Consider the following 22,421-nt stretch of genomic DNA (forward strand, 5'->3'; position numbering starts at 1 on the left):
AATATCACCCTTCTTGTCACAGAGAAACATGCACGCTGCCCTCATTCCCTGGGTTTTACAGTAACTATTTAGTGAGTTTGGTTGCAAATCTCGGGGAGCACAATGACCTTGTGGGCATGTGACAGGAAACTGCAGGGTGACCAGAACCGTGGAAGAAAGGGTGCTGAGTTCCTGTGGGGGTCTAGTCCGGCCAGGAAGGCCAAAAAGGCTTTCCTGCAGAAGCCACAACTGAGCTGAGACGTGAATGAACTGCAGAGCTGTCAGGTCCCAAAGGGCTGGGGAAAGAGTCCCCTGCACACCGAGAGAACACAGCCAGCGAGCAGAGCTGGCAGAAGGCCCATCGTGGGGGAGATGGGACTGGGGTGGCTTTGTCCTAACAGGAGAGGGAAGGTGGCGGGGATGGAACAGGATTTTGGCTTGCAGAAGACAAGGCAGGCGGTCAGAGTATCAGTCCACATGGGACATGGTGACATTGGTGGCCAATGTTGTAAAGCAGCAGCGACACATGCAGACTGAAAAATACCTTAAGAGACAAGGCAGTAAAGACCACAGGTACATTTAAACCAACCCTAAGGTTTGTGGGTGGCCCAGGCGAGGCCACCATGCTCCATGTGTGAATCACCCCCTCGGCTTGGCTTGCAGGGGAAGTGGGCAGGCTTTGCATCTTTCCATCACATGCCCTCTGCAACCATGCAGGTTCCCACTGATGGAGGAGGGCAGCCCTATTATTACTGCGCTGCTCAGAAGAAACTGAGTTGAAAGGGAGACAATCACTGAGGGAAACAACATTCCAAATAATTTTCTACCCTGGATGCCACTTTTATCCTGTATAGAAAAGATTTCTTCTGAGGGAGGAGAGGATTAGAAGGGAGTCACACTGACTACTAAAAAGGCACAGAAGGAAAAGCAATGTAATGGGGCAAAGCATCAAGCAAGGAACTTTCACAAGTCAAAGCAGCTTTAGCCTGGTGGAAGGTCTGATCTATAAGGAGAAGATACCAGGTTAACAGAGCGCCCGTCCCAGGCCGAACACGCCACAGCAATGCCCTGCGTTTGCATCCATTCACGCCGGGAAGGGAGGGGTGTGGTGGTTTAACCCAGTTTGCACTCAGAGGGAGCTGAGTCTAAATTCTATATTGGCCACTTAATAGGTTAGTGACCTTTAGTCAAGTCAACCACCTCTCTAGGCTATTTCATCATTAGAGAAAAGGTTTAAAAATGCCATCTTTACAGGGGTGCTGAAAGGGTTAAATGGGACATTTCATGTCTTAGTACTTAGTACATGCTCAACAAAACACAGCAGCTAACACATACATTGCTTATGAAATATCTGGCCCTGTTCTAAAGGGCTTTGGGTGTATTAACTTCACTTAACCATCATGAGGACCCTGTGGGGTGGCTACCATTACCATTATCTGTACTTTACGGATGGAGAGACTCAGGCAGAGAGAAGTTAAGTAACTGCCATGCCCAGGAGCTGTGCCAGGATTTGAATCCAGGCAGGTGGGTAGTACAGTCTGCATTCCTACCCACCAAGCTGCACTGCCCCTCGTGTGATCTCTTAACATCCAGGCAACTCGTGGACAATTCAGAAGGGCAGATCCTTCTTGGAATGGATAGAGCAAAAGGGAGAGAGAGAGGAGGAGGCTTGAAGCGGGGATGCGGGCAGCCACTGCAGTATGCAGGGTCCTGTGTGGCTGAAGGAAGACTTTTTCGATTGAGAAATAGAGCAAGTGAAAATGACTTAGTCTTTATTTCTCTCCAGAAGTTAAGATGTGCCCCAGTTTTCTAAAACATCTGCAACCCAGGGGTCTGGTCAATTTGTACACCTAAGCATTCACCACTGCCTGTATCCACTGCTTCTGAGGGCAAGTTTGTCTCTGTTTGTAAGCCTGAATGATTACAAGGAAGGGTAACAAGTTCATTAGGCATTCACAAACCTCTGTCTCAGCACAGATGTGAAACTCCTGGTGGCACTATGACCACACAGACATCTGTACATTAACGTTTGCACTGCCAAGAATGGCAGCCATGTTTCATGAAGACGAGGAGGCAAAACCAAACTTGGAACATGCCCAGCGTAGCGTGTGCTGGTTTAACAGGATTAGATCTCCAAAAACGTCAATCATCTTAGACTCTCTGCCCTTGCTGCGAGGGCAGAAGACACTGCACTTGCAACGTGGCACTGAGCAGCATACTCCTCAGGATGCTGGGCTGGTATTCCTGACTCTCTTTCCCTTCTCCCACGCCTCATGGTGTTCATAAAGTGCAGGAGCCCATCCGCCCTCAGTACACGCCTGGCTTTGCAGTGGCCAAGGCGGGCCGTGCATTGTGCACAGTGAGGACGCCGCAAGTAGTGGGAGAGGGTAGTGGAGAGGCAAGTTCCAGAAGGTGCCTGGCAAAGAGGAACTAGGTCTGCATCCTCCCAGTGAGGAAAACAGTAAATAGAACACAGGTTTTTAAGATGTACTGAACTCTGAAGCACACCTATTCTGCTCTTCCACCGGTAACTCAGTGGGTTACCAATTCCTCCAGAAAAGGAGCCATTTGTAAATGCTACATGGCTCTCACTTTTTGACTCTCCAGCTGCCTGCACTTGAGTCATTTTACTCTGAAAAAAATCTCTCCATCTGAAAATGAGCTAAAGAAATGGAACAAAGAGAAAATGGTCCCCAAAAGTGATTTATTTCTGGTGAATGTTTTTGGTAAAAAGTTGGTAGGGGAGGTTCAAACTAACAGCTAATGGAAGAGGGGATCATCACCTGGGCTCACGTAACAAAATCTTCACCTGCCACAGCACATTCCCGTTGGCCCTGGACAATAGCAGGCTACCTGGAAGGCTGAGCTCATTCACGTAAATGGTCAATAAATAATCAGGAGCAGCATCTGGAAGCCATTGGTGTAGATTCAGAACTGCCAAGCTCCTCCATTACTTTGCCTGCCTTTCATGACTTAGAAAAGATGAAACTTTCATCTAACTTTTTTTTTTTGGATACAAAGGAAATGGACACTGAATGTGTATTTTTATTTTTCTCCTATCTAAGGGTTGAACTATGAGAAGGCATTGCTGCCACCGTGACTGGACAATTTCAGACACTAAACGGCATGACAGGGCTGCAAAAAGAAAAGATTTACAATAAACAATAAAACAGTCCATAAAAGATTATGGCTCTAAATAATGATACATTTTACTAAGTGCCGATTGTAGCACAAATATTTCCACCTTTAACATCTGATTGCCAGAGAGCTTTGCGTCATGCAGACCAGAAAGCCCAACTACCCAAAACCCAGCCCTCCCTGTGTGCCACTGAAACCAAAACATTCGGGGACACCTCATTTTGATGGTGACAGCAAAACAAAACACAAAGGAAAAGGAAAAGAAGTGGATACAGTCTGGAAGAGAAAGTTAAGAAAAAAACTTCAAGTAATGACACAGTAATTTTAAAGAAGCAACAGGGAAGAAATACATTGTGTCCTTCAAAAAGATATTACTGATTAGTTACTCTTAGGACTGCACTTGGGAATGGCAAGTAGATGAGAAGGATTAAACAAGGAAAAGAAAATACTTTGCTCTATAATGAGTTTTTACTCTGAACCCATAATAGATCTACATATGTCAGGGTGGAATGAAATTCTATTACATGTGAGAGGTTCAGGCAAACCAACCTGAAGTGATGGTATGACTTCAGTTTACACATGGACAAACTTTTCTTTAATGAATAAAATAAGATGATGTATTTTCAAGTAAAAGCAATTGATTATCTCCTCAGCTATGTATCAAAAACATAACAGGTCTTCTGGATTTTTTTCCAAGAGCTGGGCAAAATATGTCCAAAGAATGTGGGTTGATTTTTATTTTGTTTTATTTTAAGGAAATCTTAAGAATCAATTATCTGACTTAGATATTTTTGAAAAATGTCTAAATCTAAATATATTGCAAAAGGAGAGCCAGAAGCCCTGTTCTCGGGTGGAAAAGTTCCGTGGGAGCCAATGGTTTTCTCTCTCTGGCTGCTGCGACCTGCTCCCCGGCAGACCCCAACCCCTGGGCCACCTCACCACCTCGCTGTTTGTCCCGTTACCACAGGCGGCCTCAATCTCTCCTCAGCTCCAGCTTTTAATTCAGGTCGCTGAAATACTAGTTTTGTTTTGATATACCTTGTTATTTTTAAAGAACTGAAACTCCATGTATTTACCCAAAACCACTGTACTTTTATTTTTAACTCTCTGACCTCTGAATCACTTAGACCTTGAGACATACACCTCAAGAGTGACACATTGTATTAGCATTTTGAAGTGAACATGAAGCACTAGCTGAGAAAACAATCTTCCATGCCTCCACAAGTCTCCAGAAGAGACAGGCAAGAGACCAAAGTTATTCCAAGAATAAATCTTACTCTAGTTCAAGGACTTTCTAACTAAGTGGAATAATGAATGTGACAGACTGAAATGGATAGAGGTAACTTCCACATGGAATCTTCATGTATATATAATGAAAGTAAATGAAAGGACAATAAATCGGAAATTTTTTTCTTTGAACAAAACCTAAGCCTTGCGAACAACAACAGAATATAGCCCTTGACATAGAACAAAAAGAGGTGTGTGTGTGTGTGTGTGTGTGTGTGTTTTAAGTTTTTCTAACATATCAAATAAGAAAGATGGGATTATTTGAAGAAAAGGAATAGGGGAAATATATCTAGATAGTTTTAACTATCTTTTCAACATTTCCTCAAGAACTTTAAGGTCAGAAGAAACTTTCTGAGAAGCTGAAATTGCTTGTAAGAAAATATGCTCACAGCTTAACAGCAAAAATACTGCCACACTTTATTTTTAGATACTCCATTTTTTAAAAAAAAAGATCAAATAATGATTTTATTTTCCACTTAATTTTCATGATTAACACAATTTTTTCATTTTTAAGCAGTGCTTTTCTCTCTTATATATTACCAGCATTGATTAATTTATTTGCTAATTAATTTATTTGAATAATTTATAACAGGATAAAAGATACTATTTCTTTTTAATATATTTACATATCTCTCTGTTTTGGAACATATTTATAGATGATTGCATTTGAAATATATTAAATGCTTAATTGCTCAGATTATTGTAAAAACAATTTTGAACACTTTAAAGCACTCCTGTATGGTCATTTTGCCCCAGTACAGCAATCACGGTATTTCACCTTGGACTGTAAGTGGTCCTCCTAATGTCCAGCTTGGGCCCCCAATTTCATTTTGGATGAGAGATTAGCAGCTGCTTCTGAAACTGGCCCAGATATCAACATTTTTGGTATAAAAGTTAGTGCCAGTAACATTCTTATAGTGAGTTAAAGAGGTAATCTATAATGAAAGAAAACAGTTTTAATGGTGCTGTGAACATTTTCCTTCTCTTCACCACCATGAAATGAGGATCTCCTATGGCTGAATTATTTTATTTACTTACTTATTTTAATAAAAGAGTCCTGGTGGCAGGTCAGGGGACATGGGGGTGGAGAAGAATGCTCAAGATTAAAAATGATTGCAAGTCTCTGACCTGGAGAGAACCCTGACCATCTGGAACAGCAAGTTCCCTATTCAAGCTTAAAAAGGACACAACCCAGAAGACCTCTTCTGATCCCAGTGGGCTAGGCCTGGAAACCGGGTCATCCATTATGCTGGGTGCACACATTTTCAAAGAAAGAAGGCCCACAGTGACTAAAACTTGAATTAATCGCTATATGTTGGCAAGCTCCAGCCAGGGCATTTATCTCCAAATTGAGGCTGGCACTGTAGAATCAGTGGGTTTCTAAATGGAGTTTGTGGGCAGATAGAGAACCAAGGTCACTCCATCATTCCACTACCCATATAGGCAGCAGATTTTCTTCAGTTTTTATAGTTGATGAGAAAGCTATGGTGCTTCTTTCTCTTCCTAGTCCATGAATGGATATATACTCGGCAGGTTCTGATCAAAGGAACCTTTCTCAGCAATTAAAAACCAATCAAACATATTGTTTATTTTGTACAGTGTGCAATGGTATTGGAACTTTTAAGAGATAACATATCGAAGAATCTGGGAGTGAATGCTATGATATCTGGGATGCAATTTAAGATACAGGAAAAAAGGATTAGTGAAGACAGCAGGGCAAATGTTTGTTTGCTCTGGGTGATGGGGATGTAGTGTTCTATTATGTTATTCTTTCTACTTTGTTTTGAAATTTTTCATAGTAACAAAATCAATAGCAACAATCAAACAAAAAGTCTAACTCAGACAAACCACCGAACAGAGTAATAAGTGACAGTAAAATAAATATACAAAAGAGCAAATACAAAAGCCTCCCCATGTACAAAATGCTTGGTATCACCAAATCAATCAATGAAAAGGCTTTATGTGTAAGACATACTTTTTAATCTCCCAACTGGTAAAATAAAAACTTTTAAAAATGATAAAACACAGAGACCTCTGAAATATCCTGTCTGTCTTTCTCTCTCTCTCTTATTAGCTTCTGGGAGATTACAGTATCAATCTTTTTCAAAATCAGTTAGATAGTTCATAGCAAAACCCTGCAAACTGAATGCTTTCTTGAGCCAACTTACCCTAGCATTGTTTATATTAGCGGCAACTTGGGAAAACCAAACCGATTCAAACTCTTGATACCCAATAATGGGAGATTGATTAATAAATTATGACGTGCAAACACTGAGTACTATCTAAACATTAAAATAATAATATTGAGTTGTTTATTGATAAGAGAAGTTCCTAATATATTGCTAGGTGAAAAGGGAAGACTACAAAACTGTATATATAGCATAGAATCCAGTTTTTATAGGAAAGTATACATATATAAGTAGAAGAAAACCACCAGTTTAGCAGTGGCTGTCTCTGGGTAGCAGGATTGACTATCAGCGATTATTTTTCCTTCTTCGTGTTCTCCTGTATTCTCTGGAAGTCAAAATTATTTTTAAAACTTAAAAGATTACGTTTTACAGTTTGGGATCTTTTATTTTTAAAGAGACTCAGTCTTTTAAAGAGTAAGCTGTGGGATGACATAATTGAAAGCAGCTGTAAAAGACATAGGTGGGGACAAAAATATCTAAATTATGATCCCACCAGTATCAGTCCCTTTCAATTGCAGAAAGGCCGAAAGCTCTGTTTAAAATATTGTAGAAGAATAATTCAGCATCTTATAAAGAAGTACATATTAGGAATTGTTTTTATTTCCTTCTTTGAAAAGTACAAATGCCTTTTCTTTAGGGTTGTCTTAGACGCAGGCCAATCTGCACTACCTAACACCAAGTGTTCAAGGAGCAATTCCTGTTGCTGCAGCTCCAGCATTCATCCACTGTGGACCCAGGACACTTCCCAGGACGAGGAGCACAATGCCAGGCCTTGGGGAGGCTGGACCCCACAGCTGCAGCCAACTGCAGGCCAAGGGAGTGGACCTGCAAGTCTGGATCCACGAAATGTCAGCTCATGGAGGGGCCGGGATCGCCCGCAGGAATCTGACTTTATAGATAAACAAGGACAACGGGCTTTCTGCTGAAGTGAGCAGGAAACAGATGAACTCAGTCTTCCCTGTGGTGACACCAGACTCTGTCTGTGGAAGCTGCAGGTAACGCCTGTGAAATGTGGACGCTCCCTGGCCTGCTGTATCACCCAGGGGGCCTTTCACCCCAGCACAGAAGTCAGCCCTTCAATATTTGATATATTCTAGTAACAACCACAGAGACATTCTAAGAAGAGAAAATCCAGGATAAGAAGAACAGGATTGAAGTCGGCACCTACAGAAGCCACCTACACCTTTTGGTCACGTCACCCTTGCACAAGCTGTCCAAGGTAGCTAGGAGAGAATACAGGTCTGGCTGTCTACTTACAGAGACTCCCACATTTACACTTCGTTCCTGGCCACTCTGAGCTACACAGTCAGGATGGGAGAGTGTTGCAAGCCAACATAAATGAAGGTGGGAGAGCTCATGGGAAATGAAGAAAAGAATGGCACAACACTTCAGATCCTGAAAAGGAGACTGAAAATTGCCTCTTCCACAGTAACATACACTAACCTATCTGGAATCATATTGTTTCAGTTACAATGGTTCTGTATAGCTGTTATAGATGAGAGGAAAACTGGCAGAGGGTGATACCTACAGGTCAGTGGAATGTAGGAATAGATAAAAGTACTGAGAAAGGTTTGATGAAATAAGAAGGAAAAAGGCCAAATGGCAGCAATGTGCAAAATAACTCCAGGCTATATATATATATATATATATATGTTTTTAAAAATCCACTGTTTTCAAGGGTGAGTTTTCATTTCCTTCAGAAATATTGTAGAAGATATATCCTTCAGAAATGAAAACTCGAAGATAAGTTGAAAAGGGATGTAGTATCACGGAAAAGACTCTCAAGTCAACATTTGTCAGAGCAGCTGCGACAGTGGTGCTGGCTGTGTACTGCACAAAGGTACCACCTCTAGAGGGGCAAGCTTAACATCAGAGACAGCAAAGATTTGTGTATTTATTCAGACAATATTCCAGTAGATGGCAGTGTCTTGAGAGTAGGTGTCTTAAAATTTGCTATGGCCCATGTGGCCCTTGACTTCACCAAGGAAGGGTTGACTGGCTAACTGAAGGGACTCCATGAAATTAGTAGTAATTTCCATTTCGCAGAAATAGAATCTCAGTGCCTCTAATTTTAAAGCGCTAAAATATAAAGGCTAAAGAAAATATAGAGCTATTCAAAAATCACCAATTTCATTTGCTCTGTTTCCTGTTTATTTTCTTAATTGCTTTTGTCTACCCCAGTGTTCTTTATAAGTAATCTTTTACTTTTAAGGTAATGGAGCATTATTCTCTTAAGCCTTCCAAAGAAGTGAAGAGGGGATATTGCGCAAATTGAGACAGCACATCATGCTTTTACAAATTTGTGCAATTTCTATTATTGAATTATAAATATTTAAGGACATGTGTCCAAGCCACCACACAGGAAAATTCGATATTGGTCACTTCCAAGTGCATATGTCTTTTTAGTAAACACTGTAAGTGCCATTATCTAAATCAAAGAAAAACAGCCTATATCTCAAATTCTGAAAACTAGGCAAATTAAATGTTGGCACAGCATGATACGAGTCTACCTTTCTCTGATTTTCCCACTTCTGCTTTTTGTCTAGTAATGGAGAAAAGGACAATCTAGGCAAGCCAGGTGTGAGAAGTTTTTCTTATAGGCCTGCAATCTTGTATCCCCATGGACACTGAATTATTAATTGATAAAAGAGAGAACAAATAACTAAGAGAGGGTTCTTGGCAGCCATTGTGTGAAGTTCATGGTGTTACACAACATTGAGCATGTCCAATTCACCTGCCAGGAGCTATCTGATTCTTACTCTAGGGTTTCCATTTTCCTATTTCGATCATACCCAGCATCTGGCTGGGTGATGGTCCATGTCAGAAGATATAGATCTTCTTTTTGTTCCATTAAACTTTGGGATCTGGTTATGATATCATGCCTCATACATTTTTATCAACAAATGATCACATTAACTGGTTATCTGTTCCTTGCAGAACTTAGGCTTGTGCTAAGAAAGGAAATAGAAAAATCAGGATTTTTTATTAGTCTCTTAACATTTGGCCCTTCTGCTCTCATGGGTCTGGCTGGACTGTCTCCTCCCCTCATTCACCAGGTAGAGTGGCATTAAGAACACCCAGTCCGCACACTATCAAAAAGGAGACGCAAGCCTTCTTTATACTTAGATTGAATTTTCTAGACCCGAAGGTTAAACAGGCAAAAGGACTGCTGTTTTAGCATTTAGAGTGAAGTTCCAACTAAAGGACTGGTTCAGTGAAGGTGCCCCAGTGAGGCCACAGACAAGGGTGGAAGGGGTGAGGTCAGGACATTGGTGAGCAGGACCACATGATCCAATCATTTTGCTGCTAAGTGGATTGATTTCTCTGCCAGGCTACATGGTGCACTTCGGTAGATTGTTTTTCTCCTTTACCTTTGGGAAGAGGATACTAATTTGAGTGGCTAAATCTAAGTTCTTAGGATAAAAAAAAAAAGGTATTCTCAAACTAGTTCTTAAAACAGTGTCTGGGATTTGCTTCAAAATAATTGGGGGAAACATAATGTTATTCATATAATTGTAGATTAATGATACCAAATAGTAATAATAAAAAAAATAATTGGGGGAGGCGGGACATGAGGAGGGGATAGACAACAATAGGTCAGGGATTGATAATTGTCCAAACTGGGCAATGGGAACATTCTCTACTTTTGTATATGTTTGAAATTTTCCATTGTAAAGGTTTTTAAAAATGAAGTAGAGAAAGCCAGTGTTCCAGAAACTTGCTAGTTATTAGTTTAAACCTTCTGCTTCACTTGACCTCTCTTTTAAAAATTGCTAACAAGGAATGCTAACATTTTTTTCTCTGTATCTGCCCATTTTATAACAGAGGTATCAATAAAGAGCAGGACTGCCAATGGACAGCTGTGATGGGAGGATCTGACGAAGAGGGAGATGCAATCATCAGCCCTTAATGGGATGGAGACTGAGTTGCACATCACCCAGAGGTCTCCCGTTCTCTCGGGGCCCAGGCATGGACATCAGCACCCCTACGCCTCACTGGTGAGCATATACTGGGGTGCTGAGCTACACAGTGTTTCAATCCTGGGGTTGTTATACTTTTCCTTAGTCCTTGTGGTTGGAATGAGAGTCAAGATCAATAATGACTAACAAACGTGGGGAAAGTTATGGGTTTCTAAGGGACAGGGAGAGAATCAGCTTCTTTCTTCAGCACTGCACATTCCTGTCTTTCCTCATCCCCTAGACATCCAGGCCCTGGGAGCAGGTGACCTCCCTGTGTGGAGGGAGGCACCCACTGGCATTTGCAAGAGCTTGATCTCAACACTGCGCTGAGGCCCGCATGCCCAGGCACCTTTCGGAATTAAACTCTCTTGAATGTACCTCGCAACTCTCAAACATGGAAGATTTTGAACCTGATTCCCATCATGGGCCATCATTCTGGACAGTGAGCTTTGTCTACTAGGAAATCTGGTGGCTAACCGAACATCCCACGAAGTACTTAAAAATTTGGAGATAGGGAAATTTGGAAGCTTGATGTAAATCTTTTTAAACAGTATCACCAATCACATATTAAAACATATCCCCCATCAGCCGACCTTATGTGCACAAAATAAGAGTTCCTTTTGAAACAGGAGTCAAAAAAGAAGAGAGAGAGTTGGCATTTCTTCCCATCCCTGCCATCAGTTAACTCAGGTTCAAGAGGATTTCTTGGCACAAAGCAACTCGATTCTATTCCACCCGAAGTAATGAGGTGAGAAGGTAAGAAAGATCTATTTGAGGTGAGGCTAATTGAGCAAACTGCCTACTCAAAGGAAAAAGAAAAACAAGGATTTTGCAAAAGAACAATAAACCAAGAATTCGGTGACACTGATTTCTGAACACTATATTAGGCGGGGGGCTCACAGGAAGCACCTCTTACTTTGCTTTGGGCAAAAGATCTGATTTGGATTTCTTCTTACTCAAAATCTCTCAGCAAGAGGAGAATTTAAGGATCGCTTCATTTTTGCCAAATGGCTAAAAAAAAAGTTTCTTTCTATCCTATAATTATGCTCTAGCTACAGCGAAGGCATTTAAACTAGGAGTCATATTTCACTTGTTTGGAGCTAGTTCAAACCTCCTCTCCCCTCTTCCCAGAGAACACCTGAGCAGCGTAATATAACATGGTTCTGCGGCATACTTTCCTATTATATAAATATTATCATATCATCTTAAAGAACACGAAGAAACCCTCCGCAGGGCATGTGTTGGGGTGCTGCCCGTGTCCCCTTACTGCACTAGTACACTCCCCCCAAGTTGCTGTGCCCACTGGAGCCCCTCCCCTGGGAGGCTACACGTCTCCTGCTGCAGGGGGGGACCTGAAGCTAGTGAATAGTCTGGGGCTGCACAGAGCTGGCTTCCCTGTCTCAAGGCAGTTACTGTGCGGTGCAGTTCATGCTCCAGAATTTTCTGTGGGGTTGAGGTGAAGCTACAATCAGCTGAAACCATGCCGTTGCTCAGCTCTTTCCTCCCTGTCCTGCCCCATCACTTCCCTGCAGGCTCCTCTGCAAGCACTCCCTCCATCAAGCCCTTCCGTAGGAATCCCCATCTCAGGCTCTGCTTCCAGGAAGCCTGACCTGTGACACTTCAGGAAGCCTACGGAAGCAAATTAAAATGAACATTTCTTATTTTTAGTCTGCTGTCTTTCAGTGTCTACCAATCTGGAGAGTTTCACGGGTTTAGACCCATAGGCACAAGTATAGAGACTAAATAATCTTAAAATTACATGTAGAAGGCAGGCTGGAATCTATAGTAGCTCACATCTCCTATTTGGGTATCCCACTTAAGAGAAAAATAGCCTTTCCAGTCTCAGGCCGATTTCCTAAAACAACGCACAGACCAGATCATCAGACCTGCCTTCCATCTGCATATTTATATACGGAGACAAGGCTAACACCTCTTTTCTGTTTTATGGCAAGGGCCCTTCCATCACACCATACGAGCTCTGTGTGAGGCAAGCTGGTCCTTTTTTAATTACTGTCTGACATCTGCTATTCCTAAATTCCAATTCATAGAATTAAAAAGGAAAAACAACTTCGGTTAAGGTTCAAATGAGCACTGTCCACGTGCCTGATGATGCTCCCAGGCCAACTCCTACCACATCAAAAAGATGGACATTGTTCATCTTTAGTAGCAAGAACTAAAAACACAAAACCAATCAATTGCTCCCATCAGGAAGAATCTAAGTTTTACTCGGAAAGCGAAGTTCCTTGATTTGAAGCCTTCTTGGTAGCTCGCACTTATTCTTCTAGTTATATTGTTCACCCTGTAAAGTCTGTATGTTGGGCTAAATCAGAAACTGGCGGGTGGTCTGAGGGTAGAGATGGTCCTTCAGAGCTGGTGGCCACATCTCCCGGGCTCCTTTGGCTGCAGTGGTGGGGTTTGCACGTGTTGGCACTTGCCTACAATGGTTCAGGTGTGGGCGGCCTTCGAGGTTTGGTGTGGATGGCAGCACAGGCTGACCCTCCTCCTTCATGTGGCAGATGGACAGGCGACCCACCCTGGCTGACCTCCTCCCCTGCCTTTGGCAAATGGAAGGTTTCCTAACCAACAGTTGGTAATGATACTGGTTTTCCTGCAATCTTTTAAAGCATTATCTTTTTGTGCTTTTCAAAGTGTTGCCCTCCTACCAATGCCATGAGGTAAAAAGTTGGGATCTCCTTGGTGGTAAATTATCAGCCCCCAGCTGCCATGCTTCTTAGGAGCACAGCTGCAGTAAGAACCTTGCTCTACCAACTGGGTGAGGCTTGCCTGAGATACAGACCCAGCTCCTAACCACAGCTGTGCCATCCGTTTAAACCCTCCACCCGAGAGACTTCTGCAAAGAGGATAATGATAATAACTACTTCAAAAAATTAGGATAAGGAATTAAACGTAATTACATGTGGAAAAGAAAACTCCCCAGCAAATGACACCTACTAGACGTTTAATAAATATTAGTGGTTGTCCCCCTCGGCATCCTCATGTTCAGTATTGTTTCCACTAAATTTCTAATACAAAATGGTGGTAAAGGTGGGACTCCTTTGACCCCAGTGGGGAGAAAATGGTTTGGGGAACAATGTTCAACATATGATTCGGGCCTGATGGCCCACCCAGGGAGTTTTCTGGGGGACAGACTCTGAAATAAAGTGACCTACCTGGTGGTCGTCCGGATGGTGTTTTCTTTTGTGTGATTGTGCTCTTTGCTCACTTTTTCTGTAAAAAGAAGAATAAACATACACCTTGTAGGTCATTCTCACTCAGTTTATGTGTTGGAACCTTAAGCAGGCTCCCTGTCTTATTTAGAAAGATAAGCAAAAACCTGTGACAGCCCCCACCAAAATCCTTCATAGAAAATCCATCAACGGGGAAACAATTACTCACCAATGTCAAGTGCGTTGTCTGCTTTTAATCAGGCCTTAGCCAGCAAGTATGCACACACATTCTCATGCACACACACACACACACATGGGAATATGTGCACAAAGATGGTTCCTTCTACTATATCCCTCCCCAGCTACAACTTTCTGCTTTCCTCTGATTCAGCATGACAACTGCAGTTGCTGCACCTGTTTGGCCCCTGACCTTGCCGACGACCTTTAAGCATTCTGTATTATCAGGCCTCTCTGTGAGCGGGATATAAAAACAGCCATAAGACCCCTGCATGCGGCAGGCATTGAGTGCTTACTCTGGTAAATGTCACAAGGGACAAAAATATCATTAGACAAGCAGAGGTAAACCCTCCCATACTCCATCTTGAGGTCTGTATATCTACCAGCTGTCAGAAATTACTTAATTAGCTTCCAAGAACACAAAAGTTGAACTCTGGCCTTGCCAATCCAGTTCAAATGTGAGGATTCTGCCCTGATGGTCACAGCTCTCAATGGCTTCTTTTAAGTGTCCAGAGAAAAGCTGGCCAACTCCACAAAGGTCTTAGATTTCAATGGCAGGGCAAGTAAAAGACTCCTAATCTTGCAGGTTGGGGGAAAGATTTGAACAAAGATTTATAACATCTGTCCCATACTTTGTAACATGAAGCGGCTGCATGCATGTTTGTGTGGATAATTCCTTTCTGTCCATTCAACAATGACAATGAGGGTGAATTTGGATCCACAGGCAGTATTCTTTCAGAGAGCAGGAAACTGGGGCTAAATGACTTGCCTGAGGTCACCCAGGCAGCCAGTGACAGTGCCAGGGTGAGAACTCTCAGACACAAAGTTTTCAGCTGATAGCAGACTGTGATAATGTACTGTTAGAGACAGACTTTCTGAAAAGAACCACACCTGCCTCACCTTTGCAAATTTTAACTGCTTAATCATTTCCAGAGTTATACTGTTATTAGGTATGCTTTCAGACTATTAAAAAAAAGCATCTTGTATGTTTTGGAGCTTTCTGGAGTTTGCAAAGATCTGTGTGTTCAATGAAGTTCACAGAATGAACTATTTCCACTCCTGCTGAGCTCTGCATAAATTCAGTCCTTGTTTGAGAGCTTGGAGGCCACCGTTCTCAGCACCAGCTGGTAAGTTTCAGCTATGGGGTGTGCCACAGAAGGTGGACTATCAGGACAGCAGGTAGAAGTTCTAGCTTCTTTTCTCTTTCAAGAATATTTTTCTTAGGGGGGAAAACAAGTGAATACGTAGCGAGGCATTTATTAAGTGTTTTAAATATATCATCCATAACAAAACAGAGTCTATTGGACATCAGTAACAAACTTTACTGATGAATGAATTTCAATATGTAGACTGATGCTTGACTATGGACAAGTATGTGTATTTGTATACAAATCTGAATTTTATAAGAGTATCTATCCTCAGTCTCAATCATGTTCAAACAGCAACAGCATATTAAATTTGTTAAGTAAGAACAAACTACAGGTATACAGCTTGACACAGTTAACAAGGAAAACAACATAGGTACTAGGCCCTTCAACTATTTTATCAGGACACTGAGCTAAGTTGGTAATTACTGTGCTTTTGAATTCTAAGTACTTGAAGTAGAAACAGTTGGTTTATAGAAGATGTTCTACTAGGCTATAGCTGGAAAGAGACCTCAGACTTTCATAGTTTGCTTTCCCTTTCCTTGATTTTTCTTTTTCTGGAGCAAAATACAGTAAAATCTCATTAATTTAGACCACACTAATTTGGAATTCATGGTAATTCAGTCACTACTGGAGTAAACTGAAGTTTATCTCTAGCACATTACGAAAAAAAAAAAAAGGCTGTTAATCAGATCAACTGCCTAAACAAAATTAGAGGTGAGATGTTTAGCTCAGTCAACAGGGATCGTTTGCACAGAATTGAATAGAGTTCTAATTTCAAATGATTCTTAACTATTTATTACAGAAAGTTTGGCAGGAGTTCTACTTGGCAACATTTTATTAACTGTTCATCTGAGTGGCAGTATGCATGTTAAAGTAACAAAACGGATTTCTGTCTAAAAAAATCCTATAATGCTGGTGTTTTTACTTTGTTAGAGTGTAATTCTCCAATTACTCCCAATTATTGACACTTTTCTGCACATAAACATACCTGACAGTTGGAAGAGAAGCTCAGAAGCCATCTTCACAGAGATATCCTGACTGAAGAGGTTTCTCTCTGGGGGCACTCTGCCCTCTGGCATCTTCTGTAAGGGTTCGGTTTTCTCTCGCCCAATTAAAGTGCTATAGCCAACATTCCGGCTGGGTGATATCGAGACATGGGAGTCCTGGATGTCAACCTCCATGGGTTCCTCTTTAATCTTCACCATCTGAGTTTCCTTGTAGCTTTCCGCTGCAAGCAGGTGAATGAAGAGAAACAAAATTCTGAACCAAACCTAGTTTCTAATCACAGAGAGCACGAGGATTATGCCTGGGAACAGTTTAGGACACTGCACTGTGGCACAACGGAAAGCTGCAAGTTTAACCAATCTGGTTTCTGGGAAGTAGGAAACTGAAACCCAGAGAAATTTAGTGACTTGCCCAAGGCCACACAAATGGCAGCAGAACCAAGCTTAGGGTTCCAGTTCCTTTCTCTCTGCCATGCAGCTTCCAGAACTAATGGACAGCATGGTAGATGTCTGACCTTATTTTAGAACTTACTCAGTTTCAGTAAATCATATAAGTACAAGCATATTAATATTATGATTTTCTCCCTCTATTGTTAAAGCTCTGACCAATTTTTCTCTCTCTCATCTACAGCACCTACACCAATAAAGAGTAAATAGGGTCAGTTCAGCTGAGACATTTACTCCTTGCTGGGAGCTAGTAATCCTCAGGCCCACCCAGGAAGTTAATTGCGGCCTAGGGATCAATGCTTAAGAAAACTGCAGTCTTTCAGGTTATAATAATGGTTCAATTTACTGACTGTTCTTGCTTTAGGTGTGACTATTAGATGTTTGGTCTTTCATCTGAAACATACATTCACCATGCAAGGTTGGAGTGTCTTTATATCCATGTACTCCTTAGAGCTAATGATAGGACAAGGTGGGGCAATTAGCCCAGTCGTTAATTTGGGCCACTTTAAAATAAGGCCACACTTCTAACTCAATAAGCATTTATTAGTAACTACCATATACTCTGAATTCTGGAAAACAGAAAACAAAGAGGACTCATATAGGTAGATCAATAGATAGGGACTGAGTAGTGGGTTGAATGGTGGTCCTCCAAAAGATATGTCTATGTCCTAACCCGAGGAATTTGTGAATGTGACCTTATTTGGAAAAAAGGTATTTTCGGATGTGATTAAATTAAGGATCTCAAGATGAGATCATCCTGGATTATCCAGGCAGGCCCTAAATCCAATCACGAGTGTCCTTATCACAGACAAAAGAGGACAAGGCACAGTGGGAAAGCTATGTGAACACAGGGCGCTCTAAGGCTGGATGTGCATGCCCCCGTGCCTCCCCAGATCAGTATACTGAAACCTCATCCCCAATGTGATGGTATCTGGAGGTGGGGCCTTTGGGAAGGGATTAAGTCATGAGGGGGAAACCCTCATGAATGGGATCACTGCCCTCGTGAGAAAGACCCCAGAGGGCTCTCCGACTCCGTGATCTTGGACTTCCCAGCCCCTGACCTGCGAGGAGTAAATTGTTGTTGTTTGTAAGCCATCCAGTCTACGGTATTCTGTTAGCCCAGCCCAAACTGAGCAAGACAGACAGAGACGAGAGTTCTGTAGCCACAAGTCAAGGACTGCCAGGAGTCACTAGAAACTAAATAAGGTGAGGACTGACTCTACCCGAGGGCCTTTGGGTTTCAGACTTCTGGCCTCCAGGGTGTGAGGGAATACATTCCTGGTTTTACACTTCCAAGCTTGTGGTAATCTGTGATGGACGGATGGATGGATGAATAGGTATCACAATAAGAACAGTAAGAAACAGTAGAAAGCAGGTGGTGACCTGTGGGACAGTCAAGAGATGTGAAAGGGGAACGTCTCTGCTGTAAGCTGGGTGGATATACAGAAAGCTATGCCTTCCTTGCGAAGTACGGGCCAGGTGAAAGTCAAGTACATGGAAGGTTTGTTGATCTGCAGTAAAGAAGATGGGAGGGCTTTTTAAATTAAATGATTACAATTAATATGGTGCGATCAATAAGATTTTATATAAGAAGGATGCTAATTGTTCTTTTTTCCCCTGACATATAACACATGCTCTTCAGGAAAGACAATTTGTTTTTGTCAAGGACTAAACTGAAAGCAACAGTTACATTTAATTTAGATCCCTTCCCCCTTCCCCTATTCCTGCCAAGCTGTTTTTTCTCTGCATGTCTGTGCAGCTCATAAAAACCAAGTTCGGTGAGTCAATCACGCTCGAAAAAATTTAAAAAAAGAATATAAAGTTTCTTAAGTTACATGTCTTGCCTCTCTTCCTCTCTTTCTAGCCCATCTGATTCTTCCTCAAGCACTGAGTGCGTCCCTCACCCATTAAGGGATTTGGTGACCTGACAGCTGTCCTGACCTCCAGCTAGATCCCCCACAGGTGGCCACAACACACGTTTTCCTCTGTGTTCCCTCAAAGGATTTAATATTTGGAAAATAAACAGTGAGGTCAGTGTTATAGGTACGTAATGATGTCTAGGAACCCTGCAAGTCAGTCCAAGAGCTGAGGACAAACAAATACCAGAAAGGGATTCACTTATTTCAAAAAAAAATCCTCAACAACATAAAGAGCAAAGCCAGACAGAAGCTCTGTTATTTACCTTTTCTTCCTGCTCTATCCCCAGCTTTGCCCCAGACTAAAAACTATGTGGCTATTTGCACCATCGAATTGAACGAAACCAATTTTTAGAAGCTACTTGGGATAATTTCAAGTAAGATTTATACAAAGTGCTTTCTGCCCTTTCTTAAGACAACTCCTGACCTTTCAAAAATGCACAAAACACTGATCACTGATAAAAACTATTAGCATTCTTAATCTACCTGATAGACTCCAGACTCACAGAGAAGAGTTTTCAAAGGACATCTCAGTGGACAAGTGAGACATAACACAATAAACATTTTTATAGTCCTTGCTCTCCCATGCAATAGAATTATTGCCAAATATTTGCTTGCCTTTCTTTTTTTTAAAGCAGGGTTTCTCAACCTTAACACATTTGGGGCCAGACACCTCTTTGTCGAGGGAGGCTGTGCTGTACACTGTAGATGTTTACCAACATCCCTGGTCTCTACCCACTAGGTACCAGTAGCATGGACCCCCAGTTGTGGTAACTACACCTAACTCCAGACTTGCCAACTTCCTCTAGGGAACCAAACCACCCCAGTTAAAACCATTGCTATCAAGTTTTTGCCACACTTTTGTTTTCATCCCGCTTCTCCCAAATTTAAGCAGCGCTCAAGGCAAAAAAGAGAGAAAAGTTCCTCTTAAGTTCTAGCGTAGGCCCCCCAACGTAATAATCGCCATCTCAGCCCGGTGCCCAGACAGGCTGGCTAAGGATGCAGGAGGCAGGTGGCCTGAGAGCGCGTTTCTGCTACAGAACCCTTCGGTCCCCAGGCTGGCTCTCTCCCTTTCGCCCAGGAGGTCCTAACAAATCAAGGCTTGAATTTATCACTCCACGAACTCTCAGCTTTGACTCCCGCACCCAGGGACCTGTCTGTGCATCTAGGGTTTTACTCTTTACCATCGCCTTCCCCCTCCATCAACACTGTAAGTCATTTTAGAATCTCTTCCTGAAACAGTAGGACAGATATTAATTTTTTCGCAAGTGATCTATACTGCTATTCCAGAAAGAAATGGGCACATGGAAAAAATGAGAGATAGTGTTAACAGTAGTTATGCCTGGGAAGTGGGTTGTAGGTGACTGTTTATCAAAACGCTCATTTGAATTTTATAATTTTTCTATGATAAATGAATGCTTTGTTTTACCTAAAACTTTAAAAAATGAAAACAAGTATATAGGCCCATAAAAAGATCGTATTTTCTCGTTAGAAGTGTTTAGAACACTGTGTGCACCTGGTGGCATTGGAAGAGTGGGCTTGTGAGTTGGACAAACCCTCTTCAAATTCTGCTCGGCAATAGACGGGGGAGAAGCAACAGGAATGCAATAGTCCAGCCTTTTCTATTTTCACAAACAGAATAAACATTAGCAATCATACTGTATTATTTCATTCATCAGTCATTCGGTCATTCTACAATTTTACATGTCTTCTCTGTCCTGAGTCCTGTAACAAAGGATATGTGGGATACAGAGGTCAGACATGGTTCTTGCCCTCAAGCAGTTGAAATTTAAATGAATGATCAGACAAGTATGAACAGCCTTCCAATCAGAGGCAAAATCAAAACACAGTGCATGAAGAGGAGTCAAGGAAGGTCGAGGACCGGAGCACAGAGGTGGCCCTGGACTCTCCCGGGGGTGCTTAGGGCAGCCTCCACACTGGCTGCTCTGGCTGGAGGACCGGTACTGAGAGGGGGAACTGGTGTCCTGACCAAGCAAGAACTCACAGGGTGTAAATATAAAAACAACTCTATTTTTGTTTTCTGTGGTCTGTTTAAATCTCCCCGGGAGGAGGAGTTCGTCCCCTTTCCCTGGGTGAAAACTCAGGCAGGCCTGTAACCTGATTAATTCTTAAATAATACAAAGCCTTATAGCCTTTTAAGAGCAGAAGTCTTGATCTGGAATCCAGAAGGCCCATTCGCACGTGCTACCCCACAGGACAACTTCCCGTTGGGCGAAGGCCTGGCCGCTCCCTGGAGGAGTTTACAGGTGGCCTGTTCGGGGCTGGGGAGTCAGCTCCTTCTCCCTTTCTTGTTGCCTTCTCCCCAACACACTAGCTGCCTCTTCAGACCCCAGAAAAAAGCTAGAGAAGGAGGGGAGGGAGGGAGGAGAGATGAGAGGGCAGCAAAGCTCTTACTGCACTGTTCTGTTCATTCTAGAATGGTTTGACCCTCTCTAGGCCAGCGGACGTTTCTCATGGGAGCCGAGCATGGGGTCCTCAGGCATTCTGAACTTGAGGAGATGTCTCCCCTGCAGTTCTCTTGAGCTGGCCGAACTCCTTCTCTGGGGCCACTTATTTCCTCCATTGCCTCTGGGATTCCACCTGCCTGCTTCCACCTCTAGGCAGCCCCCCTGGACAGCACTTAAGACAACAGCACGCCAGTCCTCCTGTGGGAATCTGGTCTGTACTGGGGCCATAGCGAAGAGGTGCCGCTTTATGTGATCAGACACGATGGGCGAGTTGAGGCCCCACACAGCACAGCCACAGCTCTCTGTCACTCAGCCGCCAAAGCAGCTCGCCGTTTCTCACCCTCCAGATTTTTAGGCGGCCATCAGGTGCCAGTCCACTGGGTTTCCCCATGCTTAACTTCCCAGATGGCATCCCTCAGCTGTGCTCTCTAGATTTGGGGTGAGAGGCTGGTAACCCTTCCCTCATCTCTGCCACCCTGCAGTGGGAGGAACTCAGCACAGTTCTCTCCAAAATCCCTTCACTCCAATCTCCAATAATCTTTCACTTTTATACTCTCTCAGTTTGGCCAATAGGTCCGAGAGCTGAGCTGTCTGTGTGTGTATGTGGTAAAATACACATGACATAAAACCGATCATTTTAACTACGCTTAAGTGCAAGTCCCGTGGCATTAAGTACATTCACATTTTTGTGCACCTATCTCCACCAACCATCTCTAGAACGTCCTCATTTACCCCAAAGGAAACTCTCCCCACTGAAGACTAGCTCGCTCTTTTCCCTCCCCAACCCTTGGCAACCACCATTCCCTTTCTGACTCTGTGCCAAGGGGTCTTTTCTTAATTCTTCAGTCTGTAACCTTGGTGCTGATGCCAAATCTTCCATTTCACATCCTGTTAACAAAGAGTGTCAGGTTATATTCCAGAGAAATAAAACTGGAGAGCCAGGTGGGTGCAGAATAATGGACTGTTAGGTGCTGGGCCCAGAAACCTGTACTAAACGGAGAATCAGGAGGTTCGTGCAGGGGGCGGCATATGGGATTACATTTCAGGCCAGTCTGGCAGTGGCAAAGGAAAAGGAGGAAATGCAAATGCAAATGCAGGGAGCTGGGAGGAGTGTATTGTAGTGACCCAGGCAGGGAGATGATGGAGGGTGTGACTTAAAGGTCATGAGGATAGAAAAGATTCACAGGACATTCTAGAAGTTGAATGGGAAGGAACTGGTGACGGACTGATTAGGAGTCTGAAATAAGAAGCAAAGAGACCAATGTGAAAAATTATGAGGAACTTTGTATACAGCCTGGATTAGGGGTAGAGTGGTCAAAAAAATAATTCTGTGATTTTTAAGCTTTGAGCTTTGGAAGATGCTTCCATAGGAGTAGGAAAACAGAAAAGGTGGGTTGGGGAGAAATACAGAGGACAATTTCCAGCTCTGTTTTGACTAAGTGTTTATGATTCTGGCAGGAAAGGGAAATGGTGATTCTTTTT

The 22,421-nt window shown here is 42.6% G+C and overlaps 1 protein-coding gene across 7 annotated transcripts in view; it reads right to left on the minus strand.

Moving 5' to 3' along the window:
* Positions 1–22,421, minus strand: part of ZNF827 (zinc finger protein 827) — a 162,295-nt gene that overhangs the window by 56,118 nt on the left and 83,756 nt on the right. For all 7 annotated transcript variants that reach the window (XM_057492486.1, XM_036888971.2, XM_057492523.1 and 4 more), the window contains exons 6-7: positions 16,093–16,332; positions 13,723–13,780 (exon numbers count right to left, since the gene is read on the minus strand). In XM_057492486.1, coding sequence (XP_057348469.1) covers positions 13,723–13,780; positions 16,093–16,332 — 298 coding nt within the window. The remainder of the gene's footprint in view (positions 1–13,722; positions 13,781–16,092; positions 16,333–22,421) is intronic.

The sequence above is a fragment of the Manis pentadactyla genome, chromosome 1 (genome assembly GCF_030020395.1).
Source record: "Manis pentadactyla isolate mManPen7 chromosome 1, mManPen7.hap1, whole genome shotgun sequence".
Lineage (NCBI taxonomy): Eukaryota > Metazoa > Chordata > Mammalia > Pholidota > Manidae > Manis > Manis pentadactyla.